The sequence below is a fragment of the Barbus barbus genome, assembly GCF_936440315.1.
Source record: "Barbus barbus genome assembly, chromosome: 12".
NCBI lineage: Eukaryota > Metazoa > Chordata > Actinopteri > Cypriniformes > Cyprinidae > Barbus > Barbus barbus.
In genome coordinates this window covers 28,576,894-28,603,441 of record NC_136740.1, presented here as the reverse complement: position 1 = coordinate 28,603,441, position 26,548 = coordinate 28,576,894, and the positions used below count along the sequence as shown (strand labels likewise).

Below are 26,548 nucleotides of genomic sequence, written 5' to 3'. Positions count from 1 at the left end.
GTGGCGTTTAAACGATGCTCAGTTGGTACTAAGGGGCCCAAAGTGTGCCAAGAAAATATCCCCCACACCATTACACCACCACCACCAGCCTGAACCGTTGAGACGAGGCGGGATGGATCCATGCTTTCATGTTCTGTACGCCAAATTCTGACCCTACCATCTGAATGTCGCAGAAGAAATCGAGACTCATCAGACCAGGCAACGTTTTTCCAATCTTCTATTGTCCAATTTTGGTGAGCCTGTGCGAATTGTAGCCTCTGTTTCTTGTTGGAACAGGAGCGGCACCCGGTGTGGTCTTCTGCTGCTGTAGCCCATCTTCTTCAGGGTTCGACGTGTTGTGCGTTCAGAGATGGTTTTCTGCATTCCTTGGTTGTAACGAGTGGTTATTTGAGTTACTGTTGCCTTTCTATCATCTCTAACCAGTCTGCCCATTCTCCTCTGACCTCTGACATCAAGGCATTTTCATCCACACAACTGCCGCTCACTGGATATTTTCTCTTTTTCGGACCATTCTCTGTAAACCCTAGAGATGGTTGTGCGTGAAAATCCCAGTAGATCAGCAGTTTTTGAAATACTCAGACCAGCCCGTCTGGCACCAACAACCATTCCACGTTCAAAGTCACTTAAATCCCCTTTCTTCCCCATTCTGATGCTCGGTTTGAACTTCAGCAAGTCATCTTCACCACATATAGATGCCGAAATGCATTGAGTTGCTGCCATGTGATTGGCTGATTAGCAATTTGTGTTACCAAGCAATTGAACAGGTGTACCTAATATAGTGGCCGGTGAGTGTATATATATATATATATATATATATATATATATATATATACACATATACATATATATATACACATATACATATATATATACACATATACATATATATATATATATATATATATATATATATACACATATACATATATATACATATATATATATATATATATATATATATATATATACACACACACACATATACTCACCGTACTCATATTATATATTATTAATATTAATTCATATATATATAAAACCATCAACCACGCTACCAGTTAAAAGTTTTTGAACAATAAGATTTTTTATATTTTTTTGAAGAATTCTCTTCTGCTCACCAAGCCTGCATTTATTTGATCCAAAATATAGCAAAAGCAGTAATATTGTGAAATATTTTTACTATTTAAAATAAATGCTAAAAATTCAGCTTTGAATTCACACGAATACATTACATTTTAATATATATTCATATAGAAAACAGTTATTTTAAATAGTAAAAAAAATATATAGCAAACTTTTTACTGTTTCTGTTGTACTTTGGATCAAATAAAGGCAGGCTTGGTGAGCAGAAGAGACTTCTTTAAAAAAATCTCACTCTTCAAAAACCTTTGACTGGTATTGTATTTGTTCAATATTATATAGATTATATGTTCAGAATAAAACAGAAAATCTATAGAGTTGTCATTCTTGGCTTGCTGGGTTTTTTTAATGAGTATTTTTTGCTGTTTGTCTCAATAGCAGTGTGTTACCAGGGCAGGGTAAGGTGCAGGTCTCCTCCAGAACAATATTGGTATCTCCGTCGATGGCCTGCTCCAATCCAGCACAGAGCTCTTCCTCTACAATGCTGCTCTTCCCATCTCCGGAGCCGTCTGATACAAAGCATGACAGGTTCCGGAAACGCAGGCCCACCCCACACACCACCTCCTACAATACACACACACACACACAGGTTCAGATGTGAGCACCGAGCAGTCATAAACACTTCCTAAATCCAAAGATCAAAAGCAGGATTGAAACTGAGGAGGATCAGAGAGAATAATAGAAGAGAAGACGAGGTTGACAGCGAGATTGGAAAACAAGGTGCTGGAAGAGCGAGGAGTTCCAGCGTGGATTGTTAACGTATTCAGAGAGGGCGCCGTTGGGCGATTGAGGTGTTTAGCTCCAAGCATTGTTCTGTTGTACAAAACAGTTCAATAAAAACTCAAATCTTTCAATTTTATGAGTCACAATGGAGATTTGTAGAAAAAGATTAAATGATAAACTTATTATAGATTAGGGATGCACAATACTGTTCAAAAGTTTGAGTAAAAAAAAAAAAAAGAAAACTTATTTAGTAATGATGCATTAAATTAATCAAAAAGGACATCAAGACATTTAAGACATTAATAATATTATTTTAATATTATTTATTTTATTATTATTATATAATTTTCTAGTATAAATATTAATCTTTTGAACCTTATATTCTTCAAAGAATCCTGAAAAAATATATAATTTCCACAAAAATATTAAACAGCACAACTGTTTTTAACATTGATAATAATAATAAATGTTTCTTGAGCAGCAAATCTGTATATTAGAAGATTTCTGAAGGATCATGTGACACTGAAGACTGGAGTAATGATGCTGAAAATTCAGCATTGCATCACAGGAATAAACTACATTTTAAAATATATTCAAATAGAAAATAGTTATTTTAAATAGTAATAATATTTCACAATTTTGCTGTTTTTACTGTATTTTTTTAAATAAACAAAATGGTCTTGGTGAGCGGAACAAATCTTACCGACCCCAAACCTATGAACGCAGTACCATTGTGAACCTTAGTGTGGATAGTTTGACATTTTGTCTTTTTTTAGAAAAAAATCATGAATTGTGAAATATAGACTTGACCTAGAACCTTTGCAAGTCTGAGTTCACCAAACTTGGAATGTTTTCTTTGAACATGAATGCATTTCTGTGATGAAGTTTCAGTGCTTGATGAACTCTGATCTGTGAATTTACATTCAGCTGTTTGATCTATAAGAACTGAAAAAGACCTCGACACGGCACTCGGACCACGGGCCGTATTGCCATCTGTAGCAGGGTCTCACAGGACACGGCTTCCACTGCTCCATCTGAGACGGACACGGCCTGCCGTCCCCCTGAGACGCCTCAATCACCGTCCGTCTGCGCCACATCTTCCCTGAGGAATTAAGCCATAAGACAGAGAAATGAGTTTGAGCTTCAGTTCCACAGAGAGCAACACAATTTAAAGAAACAGCTGACCTCCAAAATCTTGTTCTGTACCACAGTAAAAAATTATATAATCTTTTTTTTTTTTGCAATACATTTAGAAGAGATTTTTCACACTACCTTGCAAAGGTTTGGGGTCAATATGATATTTTAAAACTGTTTTTAAAAGAAGGCTCTTTCATCAAAACTAAAGAAAAAAAATAGAAAGATTTTGAAATATTATTACAATTTAAAATAACAGTTTTCTATTTGAATAGATTTTAAAATGTAATTTATTTCTGTAATGCAAAGCTGAATTTTCAGCATCATTACTCCAGTTTTCAGTGTCACACGATCCCTCAGAAATCATTCTAATATGCTGATTTGCTTCTCAAGGAATATTTCCTATTATTATTAATGCTGAACATAGTTGTGCTGCTTTTGTGGAATCCATATACTTTTTTTTCAAGGTTCTTGGATGAAATGAAAGTCCAGAAGAAGAGCATTTATTTGAAATATAAATCTTTTGTAACATTACAAATGTTATTAATATCACTTTTGATAAATGTATTGCATCCTTGCTGAATAAAATTATAAATTTCTTTCTGAAAAATCAAATAAATAAAAAAAACTTGCAGACCCCAAACTTTTGAGTGATAGTGAAAAATAAAGTCACAAAAGTTTAGATTTTTCGGAGTGAAATATCACCTGATCCTGTTTTTGACAGATTTGGTGCTCTGCACGCATACACACACACACACACACACACACACACACACACACACATCTCCACACACTCATCTTTCAGTTTCTAGCTCAAGGCACGGCAGTCTCAGATAACTCTCTAGCTCATCCCACATGTGTTTAGCATAAAAACCGCACACAATGCACCGCCTTCTGTCTCACTCTGCTTTTTCTGCCTTATCTCGGAAGTGTTTGGCAGGCAGATTGTCAGTTTCTATCTAGCGCTTCTTCCATCTGTTTTCATTGAACGGTACCTTCTCAAGTCCACCATTTCATCTCGTGTTTCCGAATTCTACCTCCATTCTCCTATGCTTTCTTTTTTCTCTTTTCTGCATGCTCAATTTTACAGCCTACACACTTACCTCGTCTCAAACAGGTGAGCATTACACTAGCAACACCAAGACCATTGTTTTGTTTTGTTTTCTCTCTACTTTAAAGTTGCACTTAAGTCAGTTTTTTTTTGTGTGTAATTCTTTTTTTGGGGGGGGGGGGGGGGGGGGGGGGCTGAGATGGTAAGATGTTTTTTTTTTTTAAAGAAATTAATCATTTTATTCAGCAAGGATGCATTAAATTGATCAAAAGTCACAAGAAAGATATTTATAATATTACAAGAGATTTCTATTTCAAATAAATGCTCTCTATTCATTAAAAAATCATGAAAAAACAATGCATCATGGTTTCCACAAAAATATGAGGCAGCATAACTGTTTTGAACATTGATAATAATAATAATAATAATAAATGTGTCTTGAGCAGCAAATCAGTATATTAGAAAGATTTCTGAAGGATCGTGTGACACTGAAGACTGAAAATTCAGCTTTGCATCACAGGAATGCTAACATATATTAACATAGTATTGACATAACATTAAAATGGTTATTGTACATAGCAATATTATTTCACAATATTACTGGTTTTTATGTATTCAAATAAATGCAGATAAAAAAAATCTAACTGTCCCCAAACTTTTGAATGTGTGTATCTGACAATTACAAATACATTTAATTCAGCAGTAAGAAGTCATATATTTGTTCATTTTTTTGGCTTTACCTTCAAGGCCACAGGTCTGTGAGCAGTCTGACCATGCTGACCAATCAGAGAGCTGGCAGTTGACTGGACAGTCCACCGTACAGGAAGCGTTCATCTGCCATTTCTTCTCTAAGCGCAGCTGCGGAAAGAAAATAGGACATAAGAAATAAGCATTCATGAATTTTTATTTTTTATTTGTACTAGGGGTAGTTGTGTTCTGCACTAGAGAGGTTTGTAACCCTGATATAAAGTGGGCTGGAGGAAAACTGGGTTACAGGGTTAATGTGCCGTGCATATGATTTATTGCCCACGGGGTCCAATTAAAGTGACCAGAGCGGTCAGGTTTTGACTGATCTTTTGCCATCTCTTTTCACATTAACCTACAGTTTAAAATGGCACCAAATAACCTTGTTTCTTTTCCACTTGATCTCAACATCATATTAGTAGATATAACAGCATAACAGTAGATTTAAAGATTTAAACATTTTATTACTTTTTTTATGTTTTAGTGGTGTTTGCTAAGGCATATATTTTTGAGGAATATACTGTTTAAAAGTTTGGGGTTAAGATAAAACATTTTTTTTTTTACACAAATTAATATTTTTATTCATCAAGGATGCATTGAATTAAATATCAAATGCATCATTAATTAATATTCATCAAAAGTGACAGTAGGGACATTTATAATATTACAAAAAACTCCACAGAAGTCCAGTTTCCACAAAAATATTAAGCACAACTGTTTTCAAATTGTGCAAATCAGTATATTAGAATGATTTCTGAAGGATCATGTGACACTGAAGACTGGAGTAATGATGCTGGAAATCCAGCTCTGCATCACAGGAATAAATTACATTTTAAAATATATAAAATTACAAAACAAGTTCATTTAAATTGTAGTGATAATTTACAATATTACTGTTTTTTTACTGTAACTGTGATCAAATAAACAGTCTTGTGAGCAAAAGAGACTTCTTTCAAAAACATGAAAATAATTTTCCTGAACCAAAACCTTTGAATGGTATTATATAATTTTATACACACAATGCAGTATATATAGGCCTATATCTACATTAAAACTTCACAAACATTTTAATTAATTAAAATTTGAATCACTTCAACATTCAAACTTTTGTAACTATATATTCAAGAAAATCTCTCAATGATAGATTGTTCACTAGTCAAAATGTAACCAACAGTGATGATATTACTGTAATATTGTAGCATTGCAAAGATCTTTTTGTGTAACAAAATAAAATAAAGCGCACACTGAGGGTTATAAGAGTCATGAAGCTTTTCATTAACACAGAATCAAAGTGTAAAACCCAAACTTTCCGAAGACTTTAACACTATTCTCTTGTTGGTATTGGCAAAGCAACTCTAGCTAGTTCTACTGAGAAGAAAATAATGAAACTCACAAGAGGCAGTGTCTGTAAATAAATGCACAAACCTCCTCGCAGTACTTGAGGTCAACAGATTTGCCGTCACTTCTAACGCAGTCCAGCATCCTCGTCTTGAGACCGATTCCACACACAGCGCTGGCACTTAATTGGCATGTGCTCCAGTCTAAGTAAACACACACACACACACACACAGATGTCACCCTGCGGGTTCTCATTAAACTACACGTCTAGGTCAGAGGTTGCTTGAGTCCTCGTGAGTGGATGGTTTGAGGACACAGTCTCAGCTCCAGAAAATGACACCACCGCTGCGCTTCACTTTGACGCTCTTGGAGGGGAATCGTGAATGAAGTCTGAGCAGATGGAGGAAGCAGCTCCAGTAATGATCCAAACTCTTGAATGACTCATTCATGTGAACGATAACTCAAAACAGTAAGAGAAAAAAGAGGTGCTGTGTGGATAATGCCCAGACTAAAAGAACCAAAAAACAGCAGGCAGCCAAAGAGCAGGAAAAAAGTGTTCAAGTCAGCAAGAAACGGCACTCACAACCAATTTTACTGCAGTACCGTAGTGTAATTTTAGAGAGAAACAGGATCTTAATATCACCTTTTAAATCATCATCATCATCATCATCATCATTATTATTATTATTAATTTATAGCCATATTGTTCTAAAGTGTTGGCCAAGATGTAGGCCAAATTGTGCAGCTTACAAACAAGCACAGGAAACCTGGATTTTTTTATTATATTATTTATTTTATTTATTTATATATTTACTTTTTTTTTGCATTTTAATTTGCATTCAATTCGATTTTTTCCTCAAATCAAGCAAGCAGTTTTGGTCTACTCACCGGTGATGTTGTAACTGTAGTGAAAGCAGTTGCGGTTCAGGAGGCAGGGCTCGGTCTGCATGCTAACTGGACAGTCCTCTCCTTCTTTAGGTAGACGTAGCGCAAACGCCGTCCTCTCCCGATCTCCTCTTCCAGAACACGGCTTTAAGAGGTCGATAAAACAGACTGCTGTTCATTCTCATTAGTGAGCTCATAATTCTCTCATATTTCTCCTCAAGCTGTTAATTTACTGTCTAACAAGTGACCTGCTCTTATTTTTTTATGCCACTATTTATGCATCAATGTCAGTTGGCTCAAACTGAAATCATATAAGCCCAGGATAAAATTATGGCCCTGTTAGCATAAGCCAAAAATGTTATTGCTCAGACTGCTCATAGGATTTAGGGGATTTCTTAGATGTCTCAGATGCTTAGGATAAAAAATAATCAGTGTTGTTATTGTTAATTAAGTTGCTATTGTTTTGGGAATTTAAATAAAGCTGGAATAAAATATAAATATTAGACATTAAGTAAAAAAAGAAAAAGAAAAAATGTACAAAATTAGAATTGTTGCCATGGCAACTAACTGAAATAAATATCTTTATGTATTAAAATTATTAAAGGTAAAATTATAACTAAATAAATAAATTAATATAATAAATAAATTAATTAAAGATATAAACAATACTCATAAAAATGACAAAAGCACATAAAATTATTAACATTATTAAAGCACATAACAAAAACATTAAAACTTAAACAAAAATTTGAGTTTTGAAAATATAAAAATAAATGCCAATTCAAAATACTGTGCATAATGCTAAAAAAAAATATATATATATATAGGATAGTAGCTAAGTTGTTTGTTCTGAGAAATGTTTGAGTTTATATTGAGATCTTTTGATTGCAGACTTTGCTCTCTTGGCAAATGCATTGCTGAGATCTCCTCTGAAATGTGACATTACTAGGGTCTTTTCTGAGAAGAGGTGAAATATTACAGACATCAAATTAATGTGGAGATGCAAGCCTAGTGTGAACAGGGTTTAATGGATTAGAGATAACCCTGACCAGGTCACATGGGGTCCAGAGGCTCCAGTCGGACAGCACACAGTCCTCGGGACAGGGCAGGCGGCTCTCCCTCGTGCCCTGCGGCATCTCCTCTGGATCACACAGATAGTCCTCCACCGCATCAGAGGGACCGTCCACTGTGTTCAACATACACCTGCAGGACCATCAAAGATGAGCACAGTATAATGTCAGTAACAGTACAGTAAATATAAGGAAAGGCATCTTTGACACTGACCTGACTCTTCTGGTCTGAACGCCCTCGCCACAGTTCTCCTTCAGATCCACATTACTGACCTTCCATACACTCCAGGGTTCAGCTACCCAGATATACTGACTGCAGTCACTGACGCACGGGACCACCTCATACACCTGTAACACCAGACCACCCACCACACATATACTGTCACACACAATCCAACACTTCTCATTGAAAGAGATGAGACGGTTTTGAAAATAAGGAGTATAATAGCATGTTCAGTGGAAGGTCAAACTAAATATTAATGTATAGGAGCTGCTTTATTTCCTATTCTATTGTACTACATTTAATATGAATAATTTGCAGTTTTTGCTGCTACTAAAATGAGGGACATGTCTAAAAGCAGTCTAAAGATCAGATTTCTGTGATTTTTTTTAATATATAAAAGAAATGAAATATTACATATATCAATTAAAGTTAATAAATAAATATTACAAAACTAAAACACCAGAATATTAATTCAACATATTGTCATAATTAGATCAATAACGAAACTGAAATAATGATAAGAAATTTGAGTGAAAATAAAAAAGTAAACCCAATGGAATATTAATTCAACAGATGGTCATAAATACATTTTTCAGTTTTTATAATTTTGAATAAAATAAAAAATAAAGGACTTTCAAATCACATGAGCCAATATTTTATTCACAATATAACAGATAACATAAATGTTTAAACTGAGAAATTTTTTAATTTTATGCACAAAATGAGCTCATTTCAAATGTGATGCCTACTACAGGTCAAAATAGTTGGGACGGGGGCATGTTTACCATGGTGTAGCATCTCCTCTTCTTTTCAAAACAGTTTGAAGACATCTGGGCATCGATGTTATGAGTTTCTGGAGTTCTGGTGTTGGAATTCGGTCCCATTCTTGGCTGATATAGGTTTCCAGCTGCTTTCCAGTTCATGGTCGTCTTTGACATATTTTTTGTGCAATGATGCATCAAATGTTCTCTATAGGTGAAAGATCTGGACTGCAGTCAGGCCAATTCAGCACCCGGACTCCTCTACTACGAAGCCATGCTGTTGTAATAGCTGGAGTATGTGGTTTTGTATTGTCCTGCTGTAAGGCCTTCCCTGAAATAGACGTCGTCTGGAGGGGTGCATATGTTGCTCTAAAACCTTTATATACCTTTCAGCATTCATAGTGCCTTCCAAAACATGCAAGCTGCCCATACCGTATGCACTTATGCTCCCCCATACCATCAGAGATGCTGGCTTTTGAACTGAACGCTGATAACATGCTGGAAGGTCTCCCTCCTCTTTAGCCCGGAGGACACAGCGTCCGTGATTTCCAACAAGAATGACAAATTTGGACTCATCTGACCATAGAACACTCTTCCACTTTGAAATAGTCCATTTTAAATGAGCCTTGGCCCACAGGACACAACGGCGCTTCTGGACCATGTTCACATATGGCTTCTTTTTTGCATGATAGAGCTTTAGTTGGCATCTGAAGATGGCACGGCGGATTGTGTTTACCAACAGTGATTTCTGGAAGTATTCCTGGGCCCATTTAGTAATGTCGATGACAGAATCATGCTGATGAGTGATCCATTATAGTCTGAGGGCCCGAAGGCCACGGGCTTCGACCTTGGTCCCTTACGCACAGAGATTTCTCCAGTTTCTCTGAATATTTTGATGATGTTATGCACTGTAGATGATACGAATTGCAAAGCCTTTGCAATTGGGCATTGAGGAACGTTGTTTTTAAAGTATTCCACAATCTTTTTACGCATTCTTTCACAGATTGGAGAGCCTCTGCCCATCTTTACTTTTGAGAGACTCTGTCTTAGACTCTGAGAGACTCTAAGACATCCCCTTTTATGTTACAGACCTGATGTCAATTAACTTAAATAGTTGCTAGATGTTCTCCCAGTTGAATCTTTTCAAACATTTCTTGCTTTTTCAGCCCTTTGTTTTCCTCGTGCCAACTTTTTTGAAACCTGTAGCAGGCATCAAATTTGAAATGAGCTCACTTAGTGGATAAAAAAATAAAAATTTTCTGTTTAAATATTTATGTTATCTTTATTCCATATACAGCCTGAATACTGTTCTATTGTGAATAAAATATTGGCTCATGTTAATTTGAAAGTCTTTGTGTTTTCATTTTATTCAAATTTAAAGATACGTCCCAACATTTCCGGAATTCTGGTTGTAAATGCACATTAAAAGAAATAAAAATAGACAAACAATCAAACAAACAAATATTCAGATTAAAAGAAATAAAAAGGAAAATTAAATACACAAAGCAAATCAATTAAAATGAAATCAATCCCTATATCAATCGATCAATATTAAGATATTCATTCAACAAATTATGTCGAAAATAATCAATCAATCAATCAAACAAACAAACTAACTTATACAAATAAATAAATATTATTGATCCAAGTGTACCAGTTGCCAGTGTGCCACATCTCTAATGTGGGACACACCATTTTTGGAAGGGAGGCTACTTTTAAATTTTAAATCAACTTTGGAATGAGAAATGTAAAAAAAAAAAAAAATAATAATAAAAAATTAAAGCAAGACAGAAAAAAAGAGAAGAAAGTGTTTTTACCTGTGCCTGTGGCCGAGCAGCGTTATTGGAGAGTTAGAGAAAAATGTCATTAGAACATCTGCGTCTAGAGACCAAAGCACCGTAAAACATCACGTTCAGTTAAAAATGCACTTCTTATTGTTGTTTCTTCTTAAGAAACGGCACTGCTTAAACTCAACATGAAATACAGTTTACAAAACCAGAAATATCAATTAGGAAAATAACCAGGTTAAATTTTGATTTCACATTGACAAAGTACAGAAGGCTGCGTAATTTCTTTCTCTAGTCTATGTTCAAATTTGTTAAATGTAAAACGACATGACCTCTAACCACTCTAATAATCTCTTAAGAATACATATTTGTCAGGAGCAAAGATCTCAGAAACACTTTGATGTGGTGTCGTCTATTTCTAGTAAATCTCAGTAAAAAAAGATGAAAATACAAGAAAATACAATTTTTTGGATCTTAAGCATGTGATTTTCACTGAATAATCAGAGCCAATGTTCCAGAAATTGAGGGAAACTTTGAACTCTGTTCCAAAGCCTAGTGAACTGCCTATGTAGGCAGTATTTTAAGATATCACAGGTGTGCTGCTATGCCTTAAGCAATGTCAAATCAGCATGCTTGCCTTCTTTTAGACAAATTTTAAGGTAGCACTGTATCCTTTGGCAATCCCACAGTGCATAACAATACGCTTTATCCAAACTACACCATCCAAAATGGGCGATGAGAAAAGATAAATGATTTTAAGTATACTTATAATTTAGTCAACATCAAAAAGTAGCAATAAAATAGTTTAATCAAAATGAAAATGTACTATTTAATACAGTATTTGCATGTGATGTGTATGTTTCAGTGTTATTTCAATGTCACTGATATACTGTATTAAAGATTTTGTTAATATTTTCCATTAGATTGTATTTTTACATTTTTGTCTTTAATTACTTTTAGTTTTTGTAATTTTGTTTTTGCCATTTCATTAGTTTTTTTAATGTTTTTATAATTTTTTTAATTAATTTTAATTTAATTTTAGTTATTTATTACTTTATTTCAAGTAACTTTTTTATGTTTTTAGTTTTAGTTAACTATAATAACATTTATGCTCATTAGAATATGCTTTGTTAGCAAATACACCAAAATCTACATTTTATCTGTGAGATTGTAATCCCATAATGTAATTGTAATGTGAATCTATATTGTAGGTTTCATTTCCGTTAGTATGCTGTCTATTATGTAGACTGATCACTAGGTGTTGGAACAGAAAAAGCAGGTAGTCAATGTATAAAATATAAAACAATGTCCATTAATATTTAATACCTTTAAAACGCTTTGCTTTAATGATTTTAAGCAGCAAATGTATTATTTGAAACCCCTGAACCTCATGGACTATATCTATATAAAACAATGTCATTTAACATCTTTAAAATTATTTCCTCTATGCATACGGAAGTGTGGTGTTTACCTGGTTAAGGTGGTCCAGTTTTGGGCAGGGTCTTCCTCCATTGTAAGGCTTTTCTCTGAGCCATTTTGATCGAACTTTGACCCCACTGCCACAGGATTTACTGCAGCGCGACCAGTTGGACCACTCGCTGAGTTTACAATCAGACGGGCAGGGGACGATGCAGGCCTCCTCGATATACCCTAAAAAAAAGTATATATGTGACCCTGGACCAGTCTTATGCATCAATTTTTTCAAAACTGAGATTTCTGCATCATATGAAAGCTGAATAAATAAGTTTCCTGTGACGTATGGTTTGTTAGGATCGGACAATATTTGGAGATACAACTATTTGAAAATCTGGAATCTGAGGGTGCAAAAAAATCTAAATATTGAGAAAATCGCCTTTAAAGTTGTTCAAATTAAGTTCTTAGCTATGCATATTACTAATCAAAAATTTATTTTTGATATATTTACGTTAAGAAATTTACAAAATATCTTCATGGAACATGATCTTTACTTAATATCCTAATGATTTTTGGCATAAAAGAAAAATCGATAATTTTGACCCATACAATGTATTTTTGGCTATGGCTACAATTATACCCCAGCGACTTAAGACCGGTTTTGTGGTCCAGGGTCACATATGAGAAAAAGGGAAAATAAACACTAAACAAACTGGTCATTTTACATGTCAGTCAGATGGTCTCTCCTGTCTGGCAGTTAAGCCTAGGGGTATGCGATGTTGACAAAAAAATGATATCTTGATATTAATTGGGATTTTTTGATGATAATAAATGATATTTTCCTAAGTGCAAGGGCGTAGGTTTGATTTTGGCGTTGGTGGGGACATGACAGCAGACTGTTTGAAGTTCCAAAGCTCCAAACTGAATCAAAAGATTCCATTACTGTAATAAATATTTGTGAAATTATTGTTGTATCTAATTGTATTAGTCTGTATAGAGAGATGTCAATGTAAAAAGAGCACATGAGAGAAGCAGATGAACACAAAACATCATAAAGTTGAAGAGGGTAATCATTTAACTGAACTGTGCACATATGTTTTAAACACTTTGGCTACCTTACATGTTCTTACTCCACCCATGTAGGCTATTAAATGTGCGTCCTTGACAGCATGCAGTTTCCTAGCCTATTTCTTAAACTTCTTAGGTAATTTAAAGGTATGACCTATTTCAGATGCAGCCGAAAATACAACAACAGTAGTTACACATACATTTAATTATTTTATCAAAATAATTGCTAGGGACAATTTAGTAGTCGCTGAATTGTCCTGAGTGTCCCTACTAAATTCTATGCCTTTGCAGCTTTAGACCTGTCAAGGATAAATATGACACTAAAACCGCCAGTAGGTGGCAGCAAGTCCCTGTCTTAATGAGCGATTCATTGAATTATTTACTCAAACGATTAATTCAAAATGGCTGATTAATTTACAAGCGCACGCGCTAATATTTAGGAAAATGGCATTGTTGCTTGTGTGATCTTACCTTACCATATAAATATAAAAAACAAAAACCCCTACATGGATATTTTTTCTTTCATAATTATAGGGTCATTCTAACTGCATTGTAATAGGCTTCATCATGCAGTGATTGCTTTTAGGCTTTTAAGACCTGTTTTTGTTGTTATTTTGCAAAGTCTGTGACGTACTTGAGCTCGCACATTGTTAAAACTTACAATATTATTGCAGACGATAAATAATCGCACAAACCCTTACTGAGATCTTTCTGGACAAAACAGGTCAAATAAAGCGGTCAAGCTGCTCAAAATGTTATTTTGTTACATTATAACCTTGCTAACCCTGGAACCTAGCAGCTTTAAACAAGTCGGTCTCACCAGCTAGTCAAACTAATATCTTGGACCAGCTAATGACTATAAATAACCATCCAGAAACCACGCATAACAAACTAACATCAAATATAGCTGGATTTTCCTGCAGGGTAATGATACATTTGACAGACTTCGTGATTAAACATGCCGCTTTGAAGTGGTTTAAATCTTGATTAAAAATGAAAAGCAAGCTTGTACCTCGCAGAAAACATTATGAGGTGCATAAAAAGTGTAAAAGCAATTGGTATAAATAGGCATGTTTGGAGCAGCAGTGTTTGTGTGGAGAGTTGGCTGCGGGGTCAGAGAATGTGATATGCTTTAGCAGCTAATGCTGAATTTTATTACTGCTGTTTGCTCAAGCCATGTGTACTTCCTACTCATTTGGCTCAAGAGGATCTGCCTTTTCCAAGTACATACTGCAGGCCCAGTAAACACATACACATTATGTTGTCTCTGAGCACCATATCCTTCACAGCAGCCTTTCAAGAGCGGCCAACACTTGGCTCAAATGTAGAAATCGCTGCTTCCAAAATACTGTGCTAAATAATACATTATAAAATGGATGGTTCTGGAAGCTGATTGGTCAGTTCAGCGTGCCAGTCATTCACAAGCACACGATTAAAACAGCTATGATGCCAAACATATGTTCACAATATCACTGCACAACACCCACAGAGATTATTAACCTCAGTTCATTCTTTAAGCACAGGGTTTTCAATTAAAACATGTGCTTAAATAATGTTGTAATCAAAATTTGTTTCCTTAATATTTTATTTATCCACTGACCATGCTGTATTGTAATAGTCACACATAAGAATGCATATGAAGGCATATATATACACACAAACATAATATTGTTATTTTGCTCGTCAGGTGTTGATTGCTATACACAGCTTGTTTTGACACAAAAATAAGAGAAACACTTGGACGAGGGTCTGTCTGACAGTTTTCAACCTTGTTTTTGTTTCCTAAAAACAACCAACTGGCCAGCTTTATTTGTTTTATTACTTGCCAAAACCAATTATTACAAGCATTTGGCACTTGCTGAGTGTGCAGCTGTGTGAAACGACATCAAAACAATTTAATGAGCATACTCAATGTCATTTAAAGGTGGGGTATGTAATTCTTCAAAAACGCTTTAGAGGCCGAGTACCAAAACAAACTTGTAGCCACTCAGCAGTAAGGGGCGTGTCTACTCATGATGTAGAGGAGAGAGCGCTCAGTGAACAGCCGAGCCGAGCGACAGAAAGATAGAGATAGCGGATAAAAAACAAAAGAGGAAAGCGTCTGGAGAACGATAAAGCAAGAAGTAGGACCCGTGTAAATATCGGATCAGCTTTCCAGTGCTGGAGAGAATTCAAGGAGTGGAAGGCCTGCGATCGGATGCCGAGGTTGCTTTGGTTCTTCTCGATAGGTGAGCAACACCGTGTCTGCCAACAGATAAAGTCTGCCTACACTGGACGCGATAAAGCAACCGTTGAAAATCATTTGAAATTTGTGTCAGCATGTCATAAATAGAACGCGGCAGTAGTTTTCTGTCTGGGATTTGTTGTGTCGAACCTCGCAGCATCCAGTGTAAACAGCAGAACTGATTATAACGACTTCCGGTGTAGACACAGTGTCACACTGGTTTTGCTTTGTTTTCACAGAACTTATCATTGCCTGGGTTGCATAGGCTACGTATGTGTGGGGCAGAGCTATCAAAATAGGGGCGAGACCTTTTTGGGATAGGGGCGTGTTTGTTTTGGTGATTTCAAATATCAACATTGGCTTCCAGAAATTGCATACCCCACCTTTAATAAATTAATTTCACAAAATAACAAAGAAAATGTTTATCCTGACAACAATTTTTTTTTAAATTACTATATTTTATATACAGAAAATGAAGCTTATTTCGGACGTCTGAGATTTTTTTGCATAATTTTCTTGACACTTAATGTTGTAAATTTATAATAAAAATATACATTTATTTATAAATGATGAAAGTACATAAAAATGTACATTTAAAAATAATATAAATAAATTATAATAAATTACACATATGATTTTCACCTTTGCTAATGGAACAAGACTTTTTGACATTGTCAAGAATATCTAAAAATAAAAGGAAAAATTTTTTTTTTAAATAAAATTATTAAAACGATTAGTTTTTTAAAATATATAATTAATAAAATCTAATATATTTTTTTAATGTTAATAAAATATATTAATCTGTTTAAATTAAAAAAGCCTAATAAAATTAACTTTATAAATATTTTTAATAATTCTGTACATGTCTTTTTTAAATAATGGATAAAAATTTCCCATGTTAAATTAATGTCACTATGCAAAACATTTCAGAACTTAAAAGGTCCTAAAATAGGCGCCAGATTCTTATACATAACATAACTAGCCTACTCATTTCTTTCTTTGAAAGAACAACCCAGACATATTCTGGACAGGTTTTGTGAGATTCTCTCAAATACCTTAGTCCTAATTTAGCTGAATACTGTTAAAAAGAACAACGCCACCTCTACCTGACACTGAAAACTTGGCACATCCTGTGCTACTAACAAACAATTCGAACACAAGCCTTAAAACATGCACCTAGAGGAGCTTCTGATTGAAAAATCAAAACAATTAATCAGAGATGTCTAGGGTTAGTTTCACAGCTAGTTAGTTTCACAGTTAGTTTCGTGGACGCCGGCCTGAAAGATTGACCAGGATCTGACATGGCCGTGACGGGCCGGAGGAGAGAGATCCTGCAGCGACTCAAAATACCCTGCACAGTCACAATGCATCTGTATAAAGCTGCTCTCCAGTCTCCTCTGCCCCTCAGTGTTAAGACATGTCAGGCCTGTTACACAGCTAACACAGAGTAAAACAAGCACTACTGGCCGTGCGCTGACCCTTTAACCCAACACGCAACGCTCTCCGGCCCTACAGCCAGTTCAGAGGTGGCCCTGCCTTCACCAAACATGGCGGATCTCGTGTTACTCTTTTGTGCCTGCAGTGATCTCATTCCTTCAACACATCCACATGCTGTCTGAGTTCTGACCCCTGAAACGGCAACAACCACAGACGCACACTAAAGGGTGAGTCATCAAGAGAAAAACAAGTTAGTTGCAGTTTCTTACTCTGAAAGCTTGAGGGAATAGTTCAATTCTGCCAAAAACAGCCTGTTCCTGTATACTTGGAATAAAGCGCACAAGTCACAAAATATGGACTTGTTTTATATCAAGTAAAGTCACCTTTATTTTTATTATTTCGCACAAGTTCAGTGCTGGTTCAGTTCAGATCAGTAAGCGATCATACTGTATACTTTCATTATAATGAAAGTTTTGGGTTTGACAGTAAATAATTAAGGCATGAGTGTGAGTAAATGAATGTTAATTTTCTGGAGAACCAGTCTTTTGAATCTCTGAAGAGCAAAACATGAACATCAGAAACCCATGAGAAATGTTTTTTTAAAGCTTGTATACACAGCATTAAACATTTATGTTAAAAACAAATTAAAACTTGATTCACAATCATCTTCAGGAAGATTAGGATTGGTAAGTTTTTAATGTTTTTGAAAGAAGTCTCTTCTGCTCACCAAGGCTGCATTTATTTGATCATGAATACAGTAAAATATTGTAAAATATTATTATTATTATTATTTCTATTTGAATATATTTTAAAATGTAATTTATTTCTGTGATGCAAAGCTGAATTGTCAGCATAATTACACCAGTCTTCAAATATTTATGTATTATTATATTATATTATGTATTATTTGTGCAGTATTTCATAATTTACATCACCATTTTTACTATTTTAGTAACATTCAATAATCTTCTGTACATCTTGGATTATATTGCATTTCCTAATAAAGTGACTTGTTTTATTTACTTAAAACCATTTTTTTTGTAAAGTATATTCCTAAAAATACTTAAATGTATTATTTTTTATAAAAACAGTGAATAAATATGTACAGTCATGGCCAAAAATATCGGCACCTTTGGTAAGGTAAATATGATCAAAGAAGGCTGTGAAAATTAATCTGCATTGTTAATCCTTTTGATCTTTTATTTAAAAATTCATAAAAATCTAACCTTTCATTAGATAATAAGAATTTAAAATGGGGGGGAAATATCATTATGAAATAAATGTTTTTCTCTAATATACATTGGGCACAATCAACGGCACCCTTTTATTCAATACTTTTTGAAACCTCCATTTGCCAGTTTAACAGCTCTAAATTTTCTCCTATAATGACCGATGAGGTTTGAGAACACCTGACAAGAGATCAGAGACCATTCCTTCATCCAGAATCACTCCAGATCCTTTAGATTCACAGCTCCATGTTGGTGCTTCTTCTCTTCAGTTCACCTCACTCATTTTCTACAGGGTTCAGGTCAGAGGACTGCATGGCCAGCAGAAGCTTGGTTTTGTGCTCAGTGACCCATTTTTGTGTTGTTTTTGAGGTTTGTGTTTGGATTATTGTACGGTTGGAAGATCCAAACATGGCCCATTATAAGATTTCTAACAGAGTCAGTCACTTGTAGATTTTTTATCTGTTGGTATTTGATAGAATCCATGATGCCATGTGTCTAAACAAGATGTCCAGGACCTCCAGCAGATATATAGGCCCACAACATCAAAAATACAACTCTATATTTCATTGTACACATGGGGTACTTTTTATCCCTGTGTTCACCAAACCCATCTTGAGTGTTTGCTGCTAAAAATATAATTTTTTTCATTATATATTCATTATAATTGTTTCATCTGACCATAGACTCAACTATTTTCTGCAATTCTCCAGCTGTGGTCCTTGGAGAGTCTTTAGCTACTCAAACTCTCCTCCTTTATCCTGCATTAGGACGATATAGACACACGTCCTCTTCCAGGCAGTTTTGCAACATTTTATGTTGATTGGAAATTCTTAATTATTGCCCTGACGGTGGAAATGGGAATTTTCACTGCTCTAGCTCTTTTCTTTAAGCCACTTCACTAATTTGTGAAGCTCAATTATCTTTTGCTGCACATCAGAAATATATTCTTTGGTTTTTCTCATTGTGATGGATGATTAAGGGAATTTGGGCTTTGTTTTCCCTCCTATTTATATTTCTGTGAAACAGGAAGCCATGGCTGGATAATTTCATGTTCATAATCACCCTGGAGTGCTCAAAATTGTGAATATGAATGGGAATATACTTCAGAGATATTTTACTCATAAGAATTTCTAGGAGTGCCAATAACTGTGTCCAACGTGTATTTGAGAAAACATTTCATAATGATATTTTCCCCCATTTTAAATTCTTATTATCCAATGAAAGGTTAGATATTTGTGAATTGTTTAAATAAAAGATCAAAAGGATTAACAATGCAGATTAATTTTCACAATTTTCACTTGGATCATATTTACCAAGGGTGCCAATATTTTTGGCCATGACTGTACATTTAAACATATAAAATGATATTATAAATATAAAGAATAAATATATAAAAACCTTACTGACCCTAAAGTTTTGAACGGTAGTATGCATACAATCAGAAGTAAACACCAGTAAATGGGACACTCACACTTACTGCTGTATATGTGTTGCCTTCAAATTAAATGTCAGAAAAACAAGCTCAGAAATAAACAAGCATTTACGTTTAGCTCTCTTTTGGAGGAGAGAAGTAAGAGTATTTAATGATTCACTTAGTAGCCTGAGGCAGCATGTAAGACAGCGATTTCTGTTAAGAGGAACTGTAGTGATTAACCCAGTGAGAAAGAAAGAGAGACAGAGAGAGAATGGCTCCGTTCCAAAACCTAGTGAGTTGCCTTCTAAGACAGCATTTTAACTGAGATAGAATGTCATAAATGACTGATTTGGAACGTTCTACATGACGTGTTACTCTAATATGTATAAAAACACACAGCACATACAAATTGCGTAAAGCACTAAATTTTTCATTAGATTTCATAGTCTTTATCAATATCTGTGAATTACATCACTATATTTAGAATCAACATTCAGTTGTAGCATCTACATCTAGGCTGTTGTAATGTATTATGGGATTGTCTTTTCTGTGGAAGATATATGCATAGCTGCCTTTGGCGATACCTTAAAATGCAGCCTACATAGGCAGCTCACTGGAACAAAGCTTTTGACAGAGAGAGTAATGAGACTGATGAAGAGGGATCTGCTGATGACTTCACCACGCTGAAGAGCGTTAGGAGATCATCAAGCTCATGGAGGCTGGTGAAACTTCATCTCTCCGTGTGAGTCCCAGGGAGGGCAATCGTGATGCCAGTGACGGAAGTATAGATAAGATTACGAGCCATATTTCTGAAGTTTTCTGGAAAATAATTTGACAAATCAACTGTAGAGTCAAATTCTCAAGATGTTAAACTCCTGGGAAATAAAGCAGAGGAAGTAACTGAATAATACAACATTTGAGCCTTTTGCCAAGATTATTTTAAGCCTAATCACATCTCTCATAAAAACTCTAAATTTTCATTTGACAACTCTCATCTCACAGTTTTTAAATATGGGCTGCTGATCAGCCCGAATAACATCAAATCGTAATTATATCTGTATTCATCATTGGTGTTTGCCCAGTCAAGCGTAACTACAGTATTTATATACGGTAGGTCATTTGATATATGTGAGGATTTCCAGTCAGGTTTTAGACCATATCATAGTACTGAGACTGCTCTCATTAGAGTTACAAACGACCTGCTTTTATCATCTGATCGTGGTTTTATCTCTCTATTAGTGCTTCTGGACCTTAGCGCCGCGTTTGACACTATTGACCACAACATTCTTTTAAATAGACTAGAAAATTATGTTGGCATTAGAAGAAGTGCACTGGCATGGTTCAAATCGTACTTATCTGACCGCCATGAATTTGTGGCAGTAAATGAAGAGGTATCATACAAATCACAAGTGCAGTATGGAGTACCTCAAGGCTCAGTACTAGGGCCATTACTTTTCATGCTTTACATGTTACCCTTGGGAGATATCACTAGAAAACATGGTGCTAGCTTTTACTGTTATGCTGATGATACCCAGCTCTATAATTCTCCGCGACCTGATGAAACTTACCAATTTGCAAAACTAACGGAATGTATAGTTGATATCAAAAACTGGATGATTAGCAATTTCTTACTGCTAAATTCTGAAAAAACAGAGGGTGTTAATTATTGGACCAAAAACTTTTGCATGTAATAACCTAGATCACTGTCTAATACTTGATGGCAGCTCTGTAAATTCTTCGTCATCAGCTAGGAACCTAGGCATACTTTTTGATAGCAATCTTTCCTTCGAAAAACATGTTTCTAGCATTTGTAAAACTGCATTTTTCCATCTTAAAAATATATCTAAATTACGACCTATGCTCTCAATGTCAAATGCAGAAACATTAATTCATGATTCATGACCTCGAGGCTAGATTATTGTAATGCTTTATTGGGTGGTTGCTCTGCACGTTTAATAAACAAACTCCAGCTGGTTCAAAATGCAGCAGCTAGAGTTCTTACTAGAACCAGGAAGTATGACCACATTAGCCCGGTTCTGTCAACACTGCACTGGCTCTCTATGAAACACTGTATACATTTTAAGATTTTGCTAATTACCTATAAGGCCGTGAATGGTTTGGCAACTCAGTATTTGAGTGAGCTCGTATCGCATTATAGTTCTTCACGTCAGCTGCGATCTCAAAACTCTGGCCATTTGATAATACCTAGAATATAAAAATCAACTGCGGGCGGGAGATCTTTTTCCTATTTAGCGCCCAAACTCTGGAACAATCTACCTAACACTGTTCAGGAAGCAGACACACTGTCAGTTTAAATCTAGATTAAAGGCCCATTTCTTTAACTTGGCTTACACATAATATACTATCGCATTTCTATAATTCAAATCCGTTAAAGGATTGTTAGGCATTAATTAGGTCAACCGGAACCAGGAACACTTCCCAAAACACCTGATGTACTTGTTACATTGTTAGAAGAATGGCATCTACGCTAATGTTAGTCTGTTTCTTTCTTATTCCGAGGTCACCGTAGCCACCCAGATCCAGACTGTATCCAGATCAGAAGTTGGATCAGCACCTAGAGATGACCTCTAAAGCCAGGACACCTAGATGAGCCCCAGAGACTGATCCTCAGTGAAGACCCTGTCTCCAAGACGGCCATCGGAACAAGACCACAGGAACCAGATGAGTCCTTTGCACAATCTGATTCTGCTTTAGTCTAGATTTAAACTGCTGATTTTGTCTGGCCAGAGGAGAATGACACTATTTCGACAAACGATTTCCCCGTCTAAATACTGTGAAGCTGATATAAAACCACCCAGCTTTATATCAAGCCGATGTAAAGCAGCTTTGACAATTTGCATTGTTTAAAGCGTTATACAAATAATATTGACTTGACTTGCAATTTATGTCTTAAAAATAAACCATTACTCGTTAGGGTCAGATTGCCATCTTTGCAGTTCAAACTAAACCATTTATTTATGTTGCATTTCCTACTAGAGGTTACTAGTTAACTGGCAAGTGACTGGATAGTCATCAATTTGTTTTTTACATATAATAATATTTATATATTTAATAACATTTATTGTTTACAAATACAATAAATAAATACATTTAATAAATGAAAAATGAGAAATTATATTATAAAGATGAATAAAAAATTAAATATTTAAATCTAAAAACTTTATTAAGTATAAAATATTTGTATTACAAATATAAACAACATTTATATTACAGAACCAATCTCTAACCCTGACATCATGAAAATCATTCGTACATTCAAAGCATTTTTTTAAATGTATTCAGCCTGAATAAGAACCCGTTCTCGATTCCCAACCCCGCGTGGGCCGTGTGCTGTAAAAGCGAGAGTATCTGTCAGTGGTTAATGTCAGCTCTGATTTGGCTGGTCCCGGGACAGCATGCGGTCTCTTTAATGGGGGCTGGAGATTTATACCTGCAGATCAGCAGGGCGCAACAGACACTCGGGCAGAGGACAAAGTCAAGCGAGCAGCGCCTGGCACTCGTACCAGTCCGCTTAGTGAGCAATGCATCAAAAGATTCACGAACAAAGAGATCAGCTAAAGACAAAGGAGAGGAAAAGTCACGAGAGAAAGGAAGCTTTAATTGATAGAGATGAAACAACACATGATCAGTTGAAGGTGTGATTTAACTGTCCTTAAATATCAAGGTTTATAGCCAGACAAAAGCTACAATTTGGACTTTTAGACATGAATGCTTGATTTTCTCATACTTTTTGCATCTTTTTTATCTATAATAACCATGGTATAAAACAGAGCAGTTTATAGCATGACTTAATTACAGTTTTATTTTGTCTGGGTTTTCCTTTTTCTATGGAAACCTAATAAAAAATATTCAAAAAGCAGCTTATATTTTAAATTAAAATTAAAGCAATACAATTATTTTAAACATTAAGTAAAATAAAAACTAAAAAATTAAAATAAAAAATGCTCAGGTTTTAAATGCTTCAAGCACTTATATTATCAGCTTAAAATATATATATATATTAAGCTTAATTATTATTCTTTAAACACTATTTTATTTAATTTTATTAATAAAATAATATTCCCAGTCTTAATACAGTATTTAATAGTTATGTTAGTTATGAAGCATTTAAAACTGAAGCTTGATAAATATTTTTTTAAGCTCCAGTTTTAAATGCTTACAGCACTTATATTAAAAAAACATGATTAAATAACATAATCATTAAATACTGTATTAAGTCTGGGAATATTATAAAAAAAATAAAATAATAATAATTTAAATTAAACAAAATAAAATAAATAAAACATTTATTACACGTGAATGTTTTTTTGGGTAATTTTTTTGTGTGCAAATGACATGTGAATGCTTTTTTTTTGTTAATTTTTGTATGCAAAACTGGATAAATTTTTATAAGCAATATTTTAAATGCATGTATTTCCAAGATCTTTCAAGCTGCTTTTTAAAAAAATCAGTGCTTAGTATGTCCTCAAGGCCATACATCTAAACCATCAAATCTTCACAGGATGAGAATTTATCCCACGGCTTAGCTTGGCTTATTAATATAAATTAGTTTAGTGCAGTCCAGGAAGGTTACTTAGCGCTGTCAGCTAATGACGTCAACTCTATGCTCAGAGTCACATGATGAACATCTTACCGTGACTGTTACAGCGTGAAGTCTCCACGAGCCTGTTGTCCTGGTCGTAGCACACCATGGCCTGGTAGCGGTAGCCCTGTCCGCACTCCTTCACATCTCCCTGCACCTTCATGCCTGCAGCGTTCTCCACACGACCCTCGGGCAGGATGCAGTCAGACCAGTTTCCCACCGGCTGGGCGTTGTATTTGTCACAGGGGCAGTACTGGGTTTCGCTCAGCGGGTACATTTGGCTGTTCTTACACTTGTCCTTCTTCTTGCTTTTTCCTGTAATCAGAGGAAGTAAGTGTTGATTACTGCACTAATTAAGCTCACTAATGAATGAGTCATGAGCACTGAGGTCACCTCTAAACCTCCCGTCTGCCTCAGATCCGCCGTGTCTTGCAGCTGCACAACTGGACTAATACTTATAAAAATTATAATCATATTACCATGAGTTTTGGACATGATATGAGGCAATAACGTGTTGTGCTGTTTAAATGTCATGGTAATATCTCAGGCTGGGTTATACATCTAATATCATGATATATTTTTGAGGTTTTAGTTGGCTAAATATGATCAATTCATTTTTATATATACAGTATATATATATATTTTGAATGTTATAGTAAAAATAAACAGGTTTATTAGATACCACTCACATTTTCTTCAGAAAATTATCATATATAGTTATGTATTGTTATATTGGTGTATACAGTAAATAAAAGGGACTGAATAAATTATAATTCACTCCAGTTCAAAAGTCGGAAGTCAGTATATTTTTTTGCCAGAAATTAATACTTTTATTCAGCAAGGACACATTAAATTGATCAAAAGTGACAGTAAATATATATATAAACTTACAAAAGATTTATATTGTTTCTGTTCTTTTAAACTACTTAAAAATAAATAACTAAATAAAAATAAGCTTTGCCATCTCTGGAATTAATTACATTTTAAAATATATTAAAATAAAGTTATTTTAAACTGTAATAATATTTCACAATAATACAGTTTTTTTGTATTTTTGGTCAAATAATTTCAGCTTTAGAGCAGTGCTATTTTATAATCATTGCAATATTATAACACTTTATTAATATTTTGAATCAGTATTTATTTGTATATTTTATTTGTACACATTTTTTATATATATATACCGTATATGCAAGTTTTCATTTTTAGTTTTTCTTATTTAATTTATTTATGTCTATATAGTTTTTATTAATTCGTTTTTATTTGTTTTATTTCAGTTTTAGTTATTTTAGTCAGGTTGAACTACATTAAAATGAGAAATGTCGAAATGTTTTAAATAAATATTTTATTTTAAGTTAAATAATTGTTAATTAATTAATTTATTCAATCATTCATTCAATTATTTATTTCATGTTACTTTTAGTTTCAGTTTTCATTTACTAAAATAACTCCACCTTGGTGAGACTAAGAGATTTCTTTCAAAACAAATATATAAATTAATTTAATTAACTAAAAACTTTTGAATATTAGTGGAATACTTTTTTTTTTTTTTTTTTTTTTACTTTTTGACATTCTAAAGAATTTTATAAATATCAAGCTATTTTGACTATTGTAAAAAAAAAGAAGAAAAAAAAAAAAAAAAAAAAGTGTTTTGCCCAACCCAATAAATACATGTAAGTATTTTATGGCCTATGATAATGTGAAGTATATCAAAGTATATATAATGGAATATAACCATATGCATCCCATAATGCCTTGAATCTTGTACTAGCAGTCATTTATCATTTAGTGGAAATACCTCTCTACATTCTGGGATGGAACCAGCAACCTTCTGAGTTCAAACCACAGTGTTAATGATGCATATGTCCTAATTACCCATGAGAGCTCTCCTCCGTGTACGGACCCCAACGCAGTCTGAGGTGCAAGGAGAGAACTTGGACCAGTTGGTGAGCTGGCAGTCGTCTCGGCACGGTAACTGGCAGGGTTGGCTCATAGCCGGCATGCTGCTGGCAAACTTCAGACACTGAACCACATCAGCCACTGTACCATCCAGCTGCCTACACGAGATAGCTGCGGATCACACACACAAACACAGCACTGAGACTCCTGCTGATTGCACAGAGCACCAGACACCAGAGAGAACCGCAGGTGAACAGAAGATATTTATTTATAGACAAAGTATCATATTTCTGGATCCAGTTCTCAATCTCGGTTTCCTCCTTGTATTTTTTATTTCGTAGTGTCAGTTCTCTCTCTCTCTGTCCTCTGCAGTCACATTATTGAGCTGAGCTCTCAGTTGACTGGCTG

General features: G+C 34.7%; 1 protein-coding gene across 1 annotated transcript in view; it reads right to left on the bottom strand.

Moving 5' to 3' along the window:
* The window catches only part of LOC306878010 (thrombospondin type-1 domain-containing protein 7A-like), a 139,767-nt gene that overhangs the window by 8,421 nt on the left and 104,798 nt on the right, over positions 1 to 26,548 (bottom strand). Inside the window, exons 15-24 of the mRNA XM_079430088.1 lie at positions 26,117 to 26,311; positions 24,293 to 24,556; positions 12,325 to 12,503; positions 8,297 to 8,430; positions 8,062 to 8,215; positions 7,016 to 7,157; positions 6,215 to 6,330; positions 4,786 to 4,903; positions 2,817 to 2,962; positions 1,527 to 1,701 (exon numbers count right to left, since the gene is read on the bottom strand). Coding sequence (XP_079286214.1) covers positions 1,527 to 1,701; positions 2,817 to 2,962; positions 4,786 to 4,903; positions 6,215 to 6,330; positions 7,016 to 7,157; positions 8,062 to 8,215; positions 8,297 to 8,430; positions 12,325 to 12,503; positions 24,293 to 24,556; positions 26,117 to 26,311 — 1,623 coding nt within the window. The remainder of the gene's footprint in view (positions 1 to 1,526; positions 1,702 to 2,816; positions 2,963 to 4,785; positions 4,904 to 6,214; positions 6,331 to 7,015; positions 7,158 to 8,061; positions 8,216 to 8,296; positions 8,431 to 12,324; positions 12,504 to 24,292; positions 24,557 to 26,116; positions 26,312 to 26,548) is intronic.